We start from the raw sequence: 16650 nt of genomic DNA on the forward strand, positions 1-16650 counted from the left end.
ATTCCAGATATAGTCAAGTTGACAACCAGGAATAGCCACTACAGGGCCTGTTGGGACTTTTTCATAGGTTTGTTAGTTAGGTGGTGGGAACAAAATTTAATCCCCCCCCCTAGATTGTAAAAGAGATCTCAGTGGAAGTTTATTTAATAGCAAACAGGCTCCTTTTGACTACTAAGAAAAAAATTAATAGAATTTTTCTGAAACCCTAAAAGTACAGGTTTCTTTTAACACTTAGGTCTGGCTGAAGGCTACTGCTATGCAGGCTACTGCCAGGCAGGATCACTGGGTGGGGTCTGGACTTAGAGACAATAGACTCAGATCAAGAGATATTTACATTTGAGTTGTAAGTTCAGAGCTGCCTCAGTAGAGGCTTGTGAGATGCTGCTTTTGTCTTACAGACCTCACTTACAGAGTTTCTGGCCAAGGAAATATGTTTAACAGATTCATACAGGTGTGATTCAAAATACAGTTCAGATATAGACTTACTTTATGTGATAAAAAGTGTTTTGTCTCTGCTTCAATACAAGAAGCTAGGACCTTAAATTTTTCAGCATATGTTGTTCATAGGATTTTATTACAGGCCTTTGCTTTATTTTTATTTTCTATATTCTTTGTTTACATCCCAAATGCTTTCCCCTTATCCAGTTCCACCTCCCCATAAGTCCCATAAGCCCTCTTCCTTCTACTCATTCCCTAGTTACCCCCCTCTCATTTCTCTGTCCTGGTACTCCCCTACAATGCTGGATGAATTCTTTCCAGGACCAGGGACCTCTCCTTCCTTCTTCTTGGGAATCATTTGATATGCTAATTGTGTCTTGAGTATTCAGAGCTTCTGGGCTAATCAATATCCACTTATCAGTGACTGCATTCCATGTATATTCTTTTGTGATTGGGTTACCTCACTTAGGATGGTATTTTCTTGTTCCAACCATTTGCCTAAAATTTTCATGAATTCATTGTTTTTAATTGCTGAGTTCTGTAAATATACCACATTTTCTGTACCCATTCCCCTGTTGAGGGACATCTGGGTTCTTTCCAGCTTCTGGCTATTATAAATAAGGCTACGATGAGCATAGTGGAGCATGTGTCCTTATTGCATGCTGAGGAATCCTCTGGTATATGCCCAGGAGTAGTATAACAGGGTCCTATGGAAATGTCGTGCCCAGTTTTCAGAGGAACCACAAGACTGATTTCCAGAGTGGTTGTACCAGCTTGCAATCCCACCAGCAGTGGAGGAGTGTTCCTCTTTCTCCACATCCTCACCAAAAACTGACTTCTTTGGGCTCTTGGTGTACAGGGAGTGTACATACAAACATGCAGGCCAAACATTCACATACACGCAATATTTACAAAAAGAGTCTGAATGTAAGTCTGGGTGTGATGGTACAAACCTTTATAAACACTCAGGAAACAGAAACAGGTACATCTATGACTTCAGCTGGGGCTACATAGTGAGACTGTGTCTCAAGAGAAAAAGAAGAAAGAGAAACCACCAAGTGTAGTAGGGTATGCTTATAAGCAGCTGAGGCAGGAGAATTGTATACTATAATAGTGTAAGTATCATCTTTCCTATGTGAACTCCCATAGAATGACACAGAGATTATATTCATTAATAAGCATCAAGAATTATAGCTGAGCAGATATTCATCTATTCTGAGTCTACTATGATGGCCTGGCCTATTTTCCAGCCACATGCCCTGCTACCTGCCATCTTAGTCTTGCCCTGGATGCTCCTGCTCCATTCATCTCCTCATGGAGACTCCCTCATGACACCCTTCTTGATCTCTCATTCCACCTTCAACCCCTCACTGGGATGGTAAATCCCATTTTATCTCTCCTGCCCAGCTATTGGCTGATTAGATCTTTACCAACTGACCAGGTCAGCTCAGTCAATGGGTTCTCCAGGGAGGGAGCAAGGATTGAAAAGAAAAAGGCCATTAGACAGCACTATAACATGACCCAAGTCAATTCTAAAGCTGAAGGCAGGATTTTTTTTTTTGCACTGTGCTTTTATATCATTCTAAGTACATACAAAGAATACAACCAGTCCTAAGATATAAACAAAGTAGTTAAGGAACAAACAAAGCACAAACAAAGTTGTCAAGGAACAAATAATCAAAGTAATCAAACAGGCAATAAACAAAGTCTCCATGGTCTCTGGGTCTAGGGGTTTATCAGGATGATCTTCCTAGAAGAGGCCTCAAAAGCCCTCAACAATTAACTAATCAGAGGTGATGGAGAACAATTTTTACACAACATTGAGACAGGAGACGCTTCAACAATTATGACACTGCAAACATCTTATAGCAATTAGGTGTCCTTGCACAGAAATCAGCATTTGAATACACATGTGCCAAACCATCTCATGATGATATAATGCTTGACGCTAGCCTACTTTGCACATTACAGGGTGTCCCTGGAGTACATGGCAAGACCCAGGCTACAGTGAGATACTCTCTCAAAAAAGCCAAAAAGATAAAACAATGAAAAGATTAAATCTTAAGCAATAAAAAGTAAAACTAGAAGGCTATAGATTTTAACTTTTGCATAGTGACATGTCTTAATATGTCTTAGTTGGCTGGCTGAATAGGGCATGGCTTTAATTCCAGCACTGCGGAGGCAGGTGTGTGTGTTTGTATTGTGTGTGTGTGTAGGCAGTGTCTCTGAGTTCAAGTCTCTGCAAAGAGAATACAGGCGGAGACACGTGTATTTGCTTTCTTTTCTAGTAGTGGTTTGTTTTATCCCTTAACTGGGGTTGCTCTTCAGAATTTTACTCATATTGTCTAGTCTGAAAAGAAGAGTAAAAGGTCACTGCTCTAGGCCATCAAATTCCTTTAGGAAAGCATTGAACTTTTGTGGAAACAAAATCTTTACTGCTTAGAGAGGGTTAAATACTTGAATTGGCCTTGTGTTGTGGGAGCACAGGCCTTTGATCCCAGGTCTCTGGAGCAAGGGGCAGGCTGATCTCTAAATTCCAGGCCAGCCTGGTCTACACAAGGATTATCAAAACATCCAGTGCTACACAAGGAACCCTGTGAGTTGGGGAGGTGGCTGAGGGTGAGGCATGGCAAAAAAAACAAGAACACTAAACCTCACAAGGTAGGTGGGAGTTTTTTTTTTTAATTTGTCTTGTAAGAAGGAAGCGAACTGAAGCCTTTTGAATAGAACTTCCATTTTGAATAGGAATCAGATAAAGTTTAAGTTCCCAAAGACCTACCTAGTTACCATCATGTTTGGCAGAAAGAGACAAGTAAGTGGCAACTGACATCCTAGTTTACAAGTTGAGATATAAATGCTGGGCAAGTGGCCCACCATAGTTCAGTAACCCAGCCTATGGGAACAGACAAGATAAGTGAAATGCAAAGACATGTTCCTAAGGAAGTCCCCCATCTCTAAATCTGCCCCTGCTCTGCTTAAGACAGCTCTCTCTATTTTCTGCTTTAAACAGTTCTCCAAGCAGTTCTGTCTTGCTAATCTATAAAAAAAATTCTCTGGATCGGATATCTCTTGTAGATCATAACCGACACTTATTTCATATATCAATCCAGATGTTTACTCCAGGTTTCCTTTTGATTATCCTATGAATCAGCATCTCATGACCCTAGGCCTTTGATTCTTAGGAGACAGTGTAGTGGCTATTCCTTATTGTCAACTTGACTATATCTGGAATGAACTGCAATCCAGAATTGGAAGGCTCACCTATGATCCTAATCTGCAGACTGAGAAATACAAGTTTCTGACCTGGATCTTGGCATGGAGATCTTGGACATAATGGGTATGAATTCCAGAAGATTAAGACAGGGAGATCTCTGAGTTCAAGGTCCTCTGGTATTAAAGGCACAGTGGCACAGGCCTTTAATCTGGTCCACACCCTCAGTTGGAGACCTACATAAGGACATTGGAAAGAGTGAAAACTCACTCTTCATTGCCTGCTTGCCTTGTGGTACTGAGGAACTGCTCGATCTTTGGACTTCCATCCACAGCAGCTGTTTAACATTTGGGGGCAGTTGGACTACAGACTGTAAGTCATCAACAAATTCCCTACCTATGTAGAGATAACCATATGTTCTGTGACTCTAGAGAACCATGACTAATACAGACAGCAAGCACATTTTCTTTTTTAACATTGCAAAAATGATTCAGAGATCTGCCTGCCTCTGTTAAACACAGATGATAAGCTAGCTCGGTGGGACCCTGCCCTGAAATTACCATTTCTACCAAGAGTGGGCCTAACCTTGTTCTGTCCCAGGCCTACCCTAAACTCAGGAATCTGTCTGCCTTTGTAAGCAGGAAAAGCTTAGGGAAGTGATCTCTCCTGCCATCATCACTCTCTGAATTGCTTTATCTCCTTCCTTGGAATCCTCTGACAATTTGTCTCACAGCAAAGCTGCTTTTGTTCTTTTGATTTGTGAAGCCCCTCATGTAATTCATATTGTGTCCTTATATTTTGCATAGTTGAGAAATGTATCTTTGAACTAAGGATTTTAGAGTTCTTTTCTGTCAGGAGCCATAATGGGACAAGCTAATATACTAGCAGGTGATCATCCTGAATTGGCCTGCTTCAGATTATTATATAATCTGCTACAGGTGAGTCCTCACTAAGCAAGGCTATGAGGAATTCATTTTAGGAAAGATTCCTGCTATTAATATACCTTTCCTATTATTATTAAATGTATATAATAATCAATAAGTAATAGCACACCCCTTTGGGGCAGATCTTCTCAGATCCACAGTGATATACTTATAGTGATGCTATGTATACAAATAGATGACTTAAGTTTTAATGATGATCCTACAAGAATTCTTAAAATTATATATGTGATTATTTAGCTGTTTTAAAACAGGACTGCTATTAGGTCCTTTTCTGATAGTCACATCTGCAAGGAGAATTCTGCCAGTCTCCCAAGAATCGCCAATTAATTGCTCCTTAGATGGTAACCCGACTTTCTCCTACTCAGCACATTCCAAGAGGTTGTAAAACAATTAACCAAATGTCATAAAAAGTGAACTAGGATTTATTATAGGTACAAGGACAGAAGACAAAATATTGACTGGGTTTATCTATACAACACGTCTCTAATGACTTAGTTTATAAACTTTAGTTTTAAACTTTCATTGAAATTGTAGAGCTCAGACAGATGATAAATGTTTAGCTAGATAATAGCTCCTAATGGATGTGCATGTAAACATTCTCTTTTGTAACTTCTATTTCAATTAATGATTTGATTTTTGTGTGAACTTGTGATGAACTTTGTAACATGATCATGTATTCTGAAAGATATATAAGTACTGAAGACAAAAGAGAAAGTCTCTCTCTGTCTCTCATTGCCTTTCCCCACCTAGAAGCATATTTCCCTGTCTCCACTTGGAATCTTTCTGCTTTTCCCTCTTAGATAGCTTTCATAGGAAACTTTTTACAACTTAGCAATAAACTATAATCACTTCTATAAGTGTCCCTTTTTCTTCCTGAGACTTCTGACTATCAGGCTGGAAGTTAGAGCTCAGCACTTCCTGCTGAGATAGAACAAAGGTCACATTGCTTAACCCTCCCCTGTTAGGCTACAGGTGTTAATCACCTAACCCAGTAGTCTTTTACCCTGAGAAAGAGCAAGAAAGTTGTTGGGACTCTTCAGAATGTTCACCAGATTCCAGTACAGTTAGAAAGCTAGAAAGCACTGAGACCCTCAGACTTCAAAGCCATCAACAGAGTCCTACTCTGTGCCTCCACCACTACCTTCTCTGGGTCAGGAGGCTCCAGGTACTATTTTCCATAGCCTTAAGTGCTGCCCTGAAGGTTCCAGAATTTGCCATTTTTAGGAGATATTAGCTACACCTCCTCACCTCCCAAACTTGTGCAGTCTCTGATTATCTGGAGTCTTTAGCATTAGTTAACAAGGAGGACAGTCTAGTTAGTTGAAATGAGTGCCTGCTAGTCTTGTCCCAGAGGCAGGAACCATGTCTGGCTGGATCTGCCAAATCCTGATGGGTGGGAATATGGAACTGTAACTTGGCACAGATGTTTATGTCTTCAGGCTTAAATTCTTTCTGTTGATATTCTGGCATGGGCTTGCAGTTCAGCTCCCAAGTTTTGTAGCACTGATCACTCGGTAGAGGCCTGACTAAAATAGACTTTTGTCGTCTACTTATGAGTCCCTAAAAGCAGTCAGTTCCCATGAATGTGTTGCTGTCCCCCACTGGTCAGGTTTTCCTGCCTAATTCAAATAAAGATCCTGCATGGCTTGGATTGTTTTGGATTTTCAGTTCCCAATAGTTTGTTCTTCAAGACAGGATTTCTCTGGGTAGATTTGGCTGTGCTGGAACTTGCTCTTTTAGATCAGGCTGGCCTCAAACTCAGAGATGCTGCTTGCCTCCTGAGTGCTGGAATTAGAGGTGTGTGCAGGATTTTTAAAGATTCCTTATTCTAATCAACATAAATTTCATCGTATTTGATAGAGGAGACACATATTTACTGTCCCTTACCATGGGGAATTCCAGGTTGATTGATGGTCCTTTGTACCTGCAAGAACACCTAGTGCTCCTGCTGTTGACCTCAGCAAATGGTACTAACCTTGCAAGAGATTTTAGGTTTCCAGTGTCCTCCTTCTGGCCCCACCCCCACCATCCCAGGCAAGCAGCCTGGGAGAAGCTCTACCTTCTCAGGCATGCCTAGTCTGCATCCCTATGACTTCAGAATGATAACCAATGGTTATCAGCTGGTACCTACTAGTCTCTGCCAAAGCTCGATCTGGAAACCTCTTGAGTGCAGCTGTGCTAGTGAATTACCAGTGTCTGGGTCAAGCTCTCCTGGGGTGGGTGGGACATTCTGGCTGGTTGGGGAGGCCACAGTCAGAGCTTTACCTGCCTACCCTTTTCCAGGATCTGAGCAGCTAGTAGGACTTCAACTTGTCCTCACCTCTTTATAGAGTTCAAGGAGGAGAGTCATCACTGTGGCTTTGGCATCCCACACAAGAGGTATGAAAGCCAGGACCAACCCCAAGGTGGTGGCATATATATAATATTCTCGCAAGGAAGAGAATGACACAGCAGGGTGGGGAAAGTTAGAGGCCACTGGGGTCTGCAGATGGTGTGCATGTGTGTGTGTGTTTGTTCTCTCACACAGTGAAAGCTTCAGCCTTCTCTCTCTGACCCACCATCATTCCCCCTCTCTCCCTCTCCTCTGTTCTCCCTTCTCCCTCTCTTTTCTCATAACCTCTCCCCTCTCTTCTTCTCTCTCCTCTCTCCTTCTCTCTCCTCTCTTCTTCTCTCTTTTACTCTTCTCTCTCTTCTCCTCTCTCAACCCCTCTGTCTTCTTTTCTTGGTCTCTCACTCCATCTCTCCCTCCATTGCAGTCCATTTTCTCCTTCTCCCTTTTCCCTTTCCATTCCATGTTCTCCCCTACAACATTCTTGACTCCCCTTCCCCTCCTCCTATACCTCTACCCTTCCCGTCCTCCCCAGTCCTGATAAGGTGCATATCTTTTGGACAAAGTGGGCCTCAAATTTGCTATGGAGTGCAGGGTGATTTTGAACTCCTGCCTCCTGTGTCTACCTCCCACAGACTAGCATTGCTACTGAACATCACCATGACCATTTTTCCTCTCTCTTTCCTTAGCCACTGGAAAAATGGAGTCCACCACCTCAACCAGGTGAGTGCTTTCCTATGTTTTCTAGAAGAAAGAAAATGGGACTCAGGTGAAGAGTGAGTTGGGCAAGAGGAGCATTGACTACTGCATTCAAAATGCTGTTTTCCCTATGGAATGCCACTGCTCAGGGAATGAGGAAGGAGAGCAGTTGGGGACCCCTAACTCTTCCTAGTCTCTGAGATGAGGTCATCTCTTCCATCTGTTCAGGAAGCATTTTACCATCAATGACTTTGAAATCGGTCGTCCTCTGGGCAGGGTGAAATTTGGCCGTGTATACCTGGCTCGACTCAAGGAAAATCATTTCATTGTGGCCCTCAAAGTCCTCTTCAAGTCTGAGATAGTGAAGGAGAGACTGGAGCACCAACTTCGCAGGGAAGTGGAGATCCAGACACACCTACAGTAAGTGTGGTCTATGTGGAACTCAGAGCTGCCCTTGTCTAGCATTGCTTCCCTTTTGCTGCCCTGACCTGTCTCCTGGGTTTGAACATGCCAGGTTCAAGTGTCTACACAGGTACAAGTCAGAGGCCAGCCTCCAGTTTTGCTCCTCAGGTGATATACATCTCCTGTATTAAAAAGACATTCCTTTGTCCTGAGCACCTGGGAAACAGGAGCATGTAGATCACTAAATTTGAGGCCCACTTGCTGAGTTCCAGACCAGTCAGGGTTACACAGTGAGAGTCTGCCTCAAAGGTAATTGATTTTATTTTATACCTACTTGTTTGCTTGCTTGCTTATTTTAGTTTTGGTTTTGGTTATTTGGGGACAGGGATTCTCTGTATAACCCTGGATGTCCTGGAATTCACTCTGTAGATCTGGTATGCTGCTCTTGAACTCCCAGATTTGTTGCATCTGGCTTTGGAGTGCTGAGATTAAAGTCTTGCATTGCTCAGCCCCTTTTTTTATTTTATTTAAGTTACAGGGTGTGGTGTCACATGGGCTACATGTGAGGCACAGCACACATGTGGAGGACAACTTGCAGGAATTAGTTCTTTCCTTCCACATACAGATTCTAGAAATAAAACTCGGGTTGGTAGGCTTGGCAACAAATGTCTCTGCAGTGCTGTCTTGCCTGCCTTGGCCCTTCCTTCCTCCTTCAGGCATCCGAATATCCTTCGCCTGTACAACTACTTCCATGACGACATTCGGGTGTACTTAATTCTGGAATATGCTCCAGGAGGTGAGCTCTATAAGGAGCTTCAGAGAAAACAGAAGTTGACCGAACAGCGTACAGCCACGGTGAGGGGAGCTCTGGGAGCAAGGAAGTACTCAATGATGTCTGTCACTAATCGTGGCTGTCATTATACCCATCCCAAGTCTTCTTGAATTACCATTTTCATCAGTACTGTGGGATGTGGAATGGGGGAGCATGCAGGCCATAATATGCACATATAGACTTCATGAGATAACTTGGAGAGGACTCCTTTCACCTTTGTGTGGCTTACAGGGATGAAACTCAGGTCACCAGGCTTGTACAGCAAGCCCTCTTACACACCAAGACATCTTGCTAGCCTTCATCTCTTTTTTTGTTCCGAGATAGAGGAAATCTTCCTAGATAGCTCAGGCTGAAATTATTGTAAAAAATGAGATTCCATGGCAGTCATAACATTCATGTCTCTTCTAAGTCACAGGGAAACTGAAAGTTTTCTCCTGACCATATTGCTTTGGTTCACACAGATAATAGAGGAGTTGTCAGATGCCTTGACCTATTGCCATGAGAACAAAGTGATTCACAGGGACATCAAACCAGAGAATCTCCTGCTGGGCCTCAGGGGTGAGGTGAAGATCGCAGACTTTGGGTGGTCTGTGCATACCCCCTCTCTCAGGTAGGTTGGATGGGATGGGGGTGGGACCCTCAGAATAGTGAGGCATTTCCCAAGTGAATTCATCTCACAATGAAGATTCAGATATCAACTGTGTCTTGGGACTAATAAGCACCTTTTCCAAATATACACCTTAAAATGCACTTGCAGATTGCAAGAATTAAATGGTTGGGGTGATGAACTTGGTAGATAAAAGCAGTTCCTTTGTGAGCAAGAAAACCTGACTCTAGATGGAAAAAAATTGCAAATCTCTGGCTATGACTATGGGGAAGATCCTACAAACTGGGCAGTCAGACTAGCAGAAATGACTGGGTTATGTTCCGTGAGACCTTGCCTTAAAGGAATATAGTGGAGAGCTTAATAGACACTGAATGTCCTCCTTTGTCTCTGTTAGTATGTGTCTGTGGGCATACACACACACACACACACACACAAACACACATACACACATACACACACACGCATACACCTAGAGCTTGGCTTTTCTTTCCTAGTATTTATCAGTGTTTAGTGTTTGCCTTTGCCAGTAAGATTCTATGGAAAATTTGCAAGCGTCTCAAGATGGAATTTCTCAATGTTGATGAGCCTATCATTCCTCGGTGCGTCATGAAACACATGCCATTATTATATATGTAATAAATCTTCCTCACTCATTGACTCTGTAGACTGCCTGGCTGCCTTTAAACTTACAGCAATCCTATGATGATATGCTACATGTGATATGCTACACATGACTGAGTAATTTTAAAACATGGACTTAACATACCTTCCCTTACAATATTTACTTCCTCTGAGTTAGTTTAGGTTTTTTTTTTTTTAACTTATGTGGATGTTTTGCCTGCATGAGGGATTTCTGCACCATTTTTCATACCTTGTTCCCTTGGAAGCCAGAAGAGGGCATCCAATAGTTATAAGCAGCCACATAGATTCTGAAAATCCATCCAGGGTACTTTAGAAGAACAGACAGTACTCTAAAGCACTGAGTCATCTCTCCTGTCCTGCATTGTGTGACTGACTGGGGGTTCATTCTAGCTTCAAACACACAATGCTCTTCCTGTTGCAACTTTTCCAAATGCCAAAATTAAGAGATATGAGCTTCTATTATATCTATCTGCTTTTCCTGACTCTTAAAGAAAAAGAAAAATCTGTGTTTATTCTCATGTGAGAGTGCAGGCACACATGAGTCATGTTGTATCTTGGGGGGCATCATGTCAGAAGACAGCATCAGGACAATCCCTCACCTTCCACCTTATTTGAAACAGGGTTTTTGTTTGCTGGTTCATACTTGGCTAGCTGATCTAAAGACTTTCTATGATTCTCCTCTGCCTCCCATCTCACTGTAGGAGTTCTAGGACTATAGACATGCACTGGGTTTCATGTGGGTACTGGAGTATAGAACTCAGGTTCTCAGGAATTCCCGCTGCAAGTGCTTTACCTCATGACTAATATCCTATACCCCCTGTGATTCTTCAACCACATTAGCAGTTGGTATATGTGAACAGTTCTCACTGCCTCAGCCATGCACAGAAGGGGACTCTTCAAGAAGTCCCTGTGTCTAACATTTCCTTGGAAACTAAATATGGAAGATTTCACTCCTGAGCTTATGCACAGTGCTCGCTTTTGTGTCCTGCTCTAGGAGAAAGACAATGTGCGGGACTCTGGACTACTTGCCCCCGGAAATGATAGCGAGGAGAATGTACAATGAGACAGTTGATCTGTGGTGTATTGGGGTGCTCTGCTATGAGCTGCTGGTGGGAAAGCCCCCGTTTGAGAGCAACACCCACAGCGAGACATACAGACGCATTTGCAAGGTATGATGAAAACACACACACACAAACACACACACACACACACACACTATATTCACCAGGAAGCCAGGCAATGATGGATCCTGGGTGGGCTTTCGGAAATGGAGCATGTACAAAAGAGTATCTACTAATAGGCAAAAGGGTGCCATGAGGAGACTTATAAAACAGGGGGGAGATTACCCAATGAGAATAACTAGATTCTATTTTTCTTCCCCTGGTATATTAGGTGGATTTCAAGTTTCCTTCATCAGTGCCTGCAGGAGCCCAGGACTTGATCTCCAAGCTTCTTAGGTACAATCCCTCAGAGAGGCTGAGCCTGGCCCAGGTCCTGAAGCACCCCTGGGTCAGGGAACACTCTCAAAGGATCCTGCCTCCCTGTTCTCTGATGGCTTCCTGAGCCCTGTCTGTTTTTATTCCTATGTGTTTCTTCAGGAAGCTCTCCAGTCTCGGTTTGTTACTGCATGTGGTTTGCTTATTTTCTCTTTTATGAAGCAAAAATAAATAAAACTGATTAATGTGCTATCAGTCTTTTTGCTTGAGTGAGATAGTATGTGGATTGGATGGAAACATTTGTTATACATGAGTGATATGGGTGGATTCCAGGGGCCCACATCAGGTGACTCCCTCTATTGCTCTCCCTCTCATTTTTCGAGAGGCTAGGTCTCTGAACTGAACATGAAACTCACCAAATTGGCTTGGCTGACTGATACCTGAAACAGCGTGATCCTGCTATGTCCAGCTCCCCACACACAGATTCACTAAAGTATGTCCAGCCTGTACCAGTGTGTTGGGGAGCAAACTCAGTCCCCAGTCCTCTGCACATGGACAGAGGCACATCCATGCTCACACATACAAAATACACAATAAATGAAATTGTTGGGAATCAGAGAGCTTGGCTCAACACCCCCGGCTGAGCTTTTTGCACAGATTTCTTGAGAGCAATACATCACGTGGCTTAGCTTGAGTCCTGCCTTCCTGCCTGGTGTGGTACAGACTTCCCAGGTGCCTGATCTATGACTATAATTGTTTTCTCCTGTTCCTTCCCTGGCCTCTAGTATATATATATATATATATATATATATTGCTGGTCTCTCCGTAAAGCTTTGGCATTCTCCTTACAGGATGACACGTGTCTGTGTTTTTTGTTAATCCCCCAGGCCTACGCCCAATAGGGCACACTATACACACACACACACACACACACACACACACACACACACACACACACACTCCAGTCTACATTTTACACAGAATGTCAGTCTCACACAGTCCCCAAATCCTCCTGTGCAGTGTGCATTGTTGTTTGATGGTTCTGAAGCCAAGCCTGGTGACCCATACCTACAACCTTAAGTATTCAGGAGGCACAGACAAGATAAGTTCAGTTCAAGGACAACCTGGCCAATTTAGCAATTTTTATTATTATTTTAGTACCAAGGCTTAAGTATTTCTTCATAGCAAAGGAAAATGAAGTAACATGCATTCCTTGTTTGAATGGAAATCTTTGATGTTTGAAATATGCACGTTTTACTCCTAATTTCTCCCCTTAAATATCCTTCAGTCATGGAATGACAGTTTACTTTTTTTTGTCCCTTAGATGATCTATAAAAACAGGTTACAAATATGTCTTAGTTAGGGTTCTTACTACTGTGATAAAACACCATGACCAAAAGCAATGTGGGCAGAAAAACACTTATTTGTCTTCTAGGTAGGTAACAGTCATCAGAGGACGTGGAGTTGGGAACTCAAGACGAGAATCTGGAAGCAGGAACTGAAGCAGAGGCCATGAAGCAATGATGATTGCAGGCTTGTGCCTTATTTCCTTATGGCTTGTTCAACCTTCTTATACAACCCAAACCACATGCTCAGAGGTGGAGGCAGCACCACCCACAGTTGGCTGGAACCTCAGACTGCATCACTAGTTAAAAATACCACACTGGGGTGGAAATGAAGCACAACTTTAACCCCAGGGAGGCAGAGGCAGGTAGATCTGAGTTCAAGTTCAGCCTGGTCTATAGAGAGGGTTCCAGGATAGGCAAGGTTACACAGAGAAATCATGTCTTAAAACCCATAAGTAAAGCCTCACTGACTTACCTACAGGCCAACATGCTAGGGTTTTTTCCTCTGTTGAGATTCCTCTTCCAAAATAGGCCTAGGTTTGTGTCAAGTTGACAAAATTGAGCAGCACTAAAATACTGTTTCCTACTCTGCCCTAGTACAGGTGGTGGAACCTTATGTCTCTGTACAGGGAATACAAACACTCCAATGCTTAACTTTGTGCAGGTCCACTTTCTTGTCTCAAAGGAAGGTCTCACTGCATCACCCAGGCAGCCTTGTCCTTACTATCTTCCTGCCTCATCCTCTAGAAGTTACATCATAGATGGGTAGGACTATATTTAAGTACTAAAGGAACACTCGAGGTTCAATAATTTGCTAGTGGGTAATAATGGCTCAGTGAGTGTGAGCACTTGTTGCAAAAGATAGGGACTTTTGTTCAGATTCTCAACACCCACATGAAAAGTTTATGTGCAATGCAATAACCCCACTACTGTTGATCAGAATGAGCAGAACAACTGGGTCCCAGTTCCAAGTACACTGAGAGATGGTGACTTGGGTATAAAGCAATGATAGAGCAGGCCCCTGCAGTGTCCTTTCTATTCTCTTACATGTAAGCTCATGCATATACACACAAGTTTATGTCTCACATACATTGTTGCACACCTCACAATTGAATAACTTTGACTACATGATCTTGTTTTTTTTTGGTAGAGGCCTTATGTAGGCCTGGCTGAACCCTGAAGTCCTGATCCTCATGCTTGGACTTCTCAAGTGCATGCAAGTGCAAAGGCTATTAGCTAATTGTTTTGCTTTTGAGAAAGGATCTCACTATGAAGCTGACTAGCCTGAAACTTGCCATGTAGAATTGGTTGGCCTCAGACTCAGAGAGGTGGCATTAACAACACGCCCTACCATACCAGGCCATAGAGCTAAATTAGAAGGCATGTATGTATGTATGCATGTATGTATGTATGTATGTATTTGCTTGGTTTCATTTGTATGTGTACTACAGCATGAAGGTGCTTGAAGATGGCCAAGAGGATGTTGGTTCCTCTGGAATGGGGTTTAAGATGGTTTTGAGCAATCTGATGTAGGTATAGGATATGGAACCCGGGTCCTTTCCCTTGCAGATAGCAGCCAATGTTCTGAATCACAAAGCCATCTCTCCATTGCACAGCTAAATTGTCAACAGGACGGCCTATGTTTCTTCCTTCGTAGCAATATCAAGAGATGAACCCAAAAAAACTCTTTTAGCTACTGAATCAATATAAGGTATTCACTATCCTCAATTTGGAGACTGTTCAGCATTCTTAGTTATTTGTTTGAAATCGGGTTTACCCATGTAACTCTGGTTGGATGGGAATTCACTGTGTAAATTAGACTAATCTACACATTTTCTGCAATCTTACCCTTAACGTTTAGAGCTCTCTAGGTTATCCAGTATCCTCTTTTGGCTTTCATTTTTTGGTTAGATATTTGCCGTATTTACATTTCCTCATTACCTCTTTGTAAAACCCCTATCTGTCCCCCTCCCTATGCTCATGCCCTCTCCCAAAATTTCTTGACTTGCATTCCAGTATCAGGCCTTCAAAGGACCAATAGCCTCTCCTCTCATTGATGTCTCAGGTGGCCATCTTCTACATATATAGCTGGAGCTATGGATCCCTCCATGCATACTCTTTGGTTGTTGGTTTAGTCCCTGGGAGCTCTAGGGTACTGGTGGTACATGTTAGGAGTGCACACCTCTTCAATTCCTTGGTTCCTGTGTCTAGCTGCTCCATTGGGGTCCATATGCTCAGTCTATTGGTTGGCTATGAGGTGTGGGTATTTTGATCCACTTTCCAGTAAGGATCAAAGTATCCACACTTCGTCTTCCTTCTTCTTGTGCTTCATGTATTCTGAGTTTTATCTTGAGTATTCAGAGCCTTTGGATGAATGCATACTGTCTATGTTCTTTTGTGATTGGGTTACCTCACTAAGGGTATTGTTTCCTTGCTCCATGCATTTGCCTAAGAATTTCTTGAATTCATTGTTTTTAATAGCTGAGTAGTACTCCGTTGTGTAAATGTACAACATTTTCTCTATCGTTCCTCTGCTGAGAGACCTGTGTGTTCTCTCCAGCAGCACCCCTCCATGGCCTCTGCATCACTGGCTGGCTCCAGGTTCCTGCTGTTTGAGTTCCTGTCCTGACCTCCTTGAAAGATGACAGTGATGTGGAAATGAGAGCCAAATAACATCCTTTCCTCCCCAAGTTGCTTTTGGATGTGGTCTTTCATTACAGCAGTAGAAACCCTCATGTAACCTCCATGTTCCATTTTATTTGGAACACTTTGAAGCCTCATATTGATATTTTTGTTATTTTACTTTTAAGACACAGGTTTATCTGAAATGAATGAATAATGCCACTAAAATTGCTACATCAGTATGATTTTTTTCCTTGGCAAGATCTGACCAAAATTGTTTTGTGTACTATGTCACAAATCCCATAAAATCTTTTCAACATTTTGGCCTTGACTTAGTCATCTAACTTCTAAAAGGTAAATTATGGGGCAAAATGCTTCAGAGGATAAGATCACTTGATGCTGATTAGAAGACCTGAGTTCCATTCCCAGGAACATGACAGTTCACAACCATCTACAGCTTCAGTTCCAGAGTATCCAATACCCTCTGTGGACCAAGGCATAAACATGATATACATGGATAAAGGCAACTTTTTTTCGATATAGTTTTTTATTTACATTTCAAATGACTTCCCCTTTTCTGGCTCCCCACTCCCCGAAAGTCCCATTAGCCATTTTCCCTACCCCTTTCTCCCCATCCGACCCTTCCCACTTCCCTGTTCTGGTATTCCCCTATACTGCTGCACCGAATCTTTCCAGAACCAGGGGCCACTCCTCCGTTCCTCTTGGACATCAATTAATATGTGGATTATGTCTTGGGTATTCCACATTTCTAGGCTAATATCCATTTTATCAGTGAGTGCATACCAAGATTGATCTTTTGAGACTATGTTGCCTCACCTAGTATGATGTTCTCCAGATCCATCCATTTGTCTAAGAATTTCATGAATTCATTGTTTCTGATGGCTAAATAGTATTACATTGTGTAAATATACCACATTTTTTTAATCCATTCCTCCAGTGAGGGACAACTGGGTTCTTTCCAGTTTCTAGCTATTACAAACAGGCTGCTATGAAGATAGTGGAGCATGTGTCCTTATTGCATGCTGGGGAATCCTCTGGGTATATGCCCAGGGGTGCTATAGCAGGGTCCTCCAGAAATGTCATGCCCAGATCTCTGAAGAACCGCCAGATGGATTTCCAAA

General features: G+C 42.5%; 1 protein-coding gene across 1 annotated transcript; it reads left to right on the forward strand.

Moving 5' to 3' along the window:
* The first annotated feature begins 6737 nt into the window (after positions 1 to 6737).
* On the forward strand, positions 6738 to 11667 carry LOC127670512 (aurora kinase C-like). The gene is made up of 8 exons (XM_052165039.1): positions 6738 to 6787; positions 7468 to 7481; positions 7603 to 7645; positions 7850 to 8041; positions 8740 to 8878; positions 9317 to 9465; positions 11099 to 11273; positions 11497 to 11667. Exons 3-8 carry the CDS (start codon positions 7623 to 7625, stop codon positions 11665 to 11667), a joined length of 849 nt encoding a protein of 282 aa, XP_052020999.1. The 5' UTR covers positions 6738 to 6787; positions 7468 to 7481; positions 7603 to 7622.
* The last annotated feature ends 4983 nt before the right edge of the window (positions 11668 to 16650 follow it).

This window comes from Apodemus sylvaticus, chromosome 1 (genome assembly GCF_947179515.1).
Source record: "Apodemus sylvaticus chromosome 1, mApoSyl1.1, whole genome shotgun sequence".
NCBI lineage: Eukaryota > Metazoa > Chordata > Mammalia > Rodentia > Muridae > Apodemus > Apodemus sylvaticus.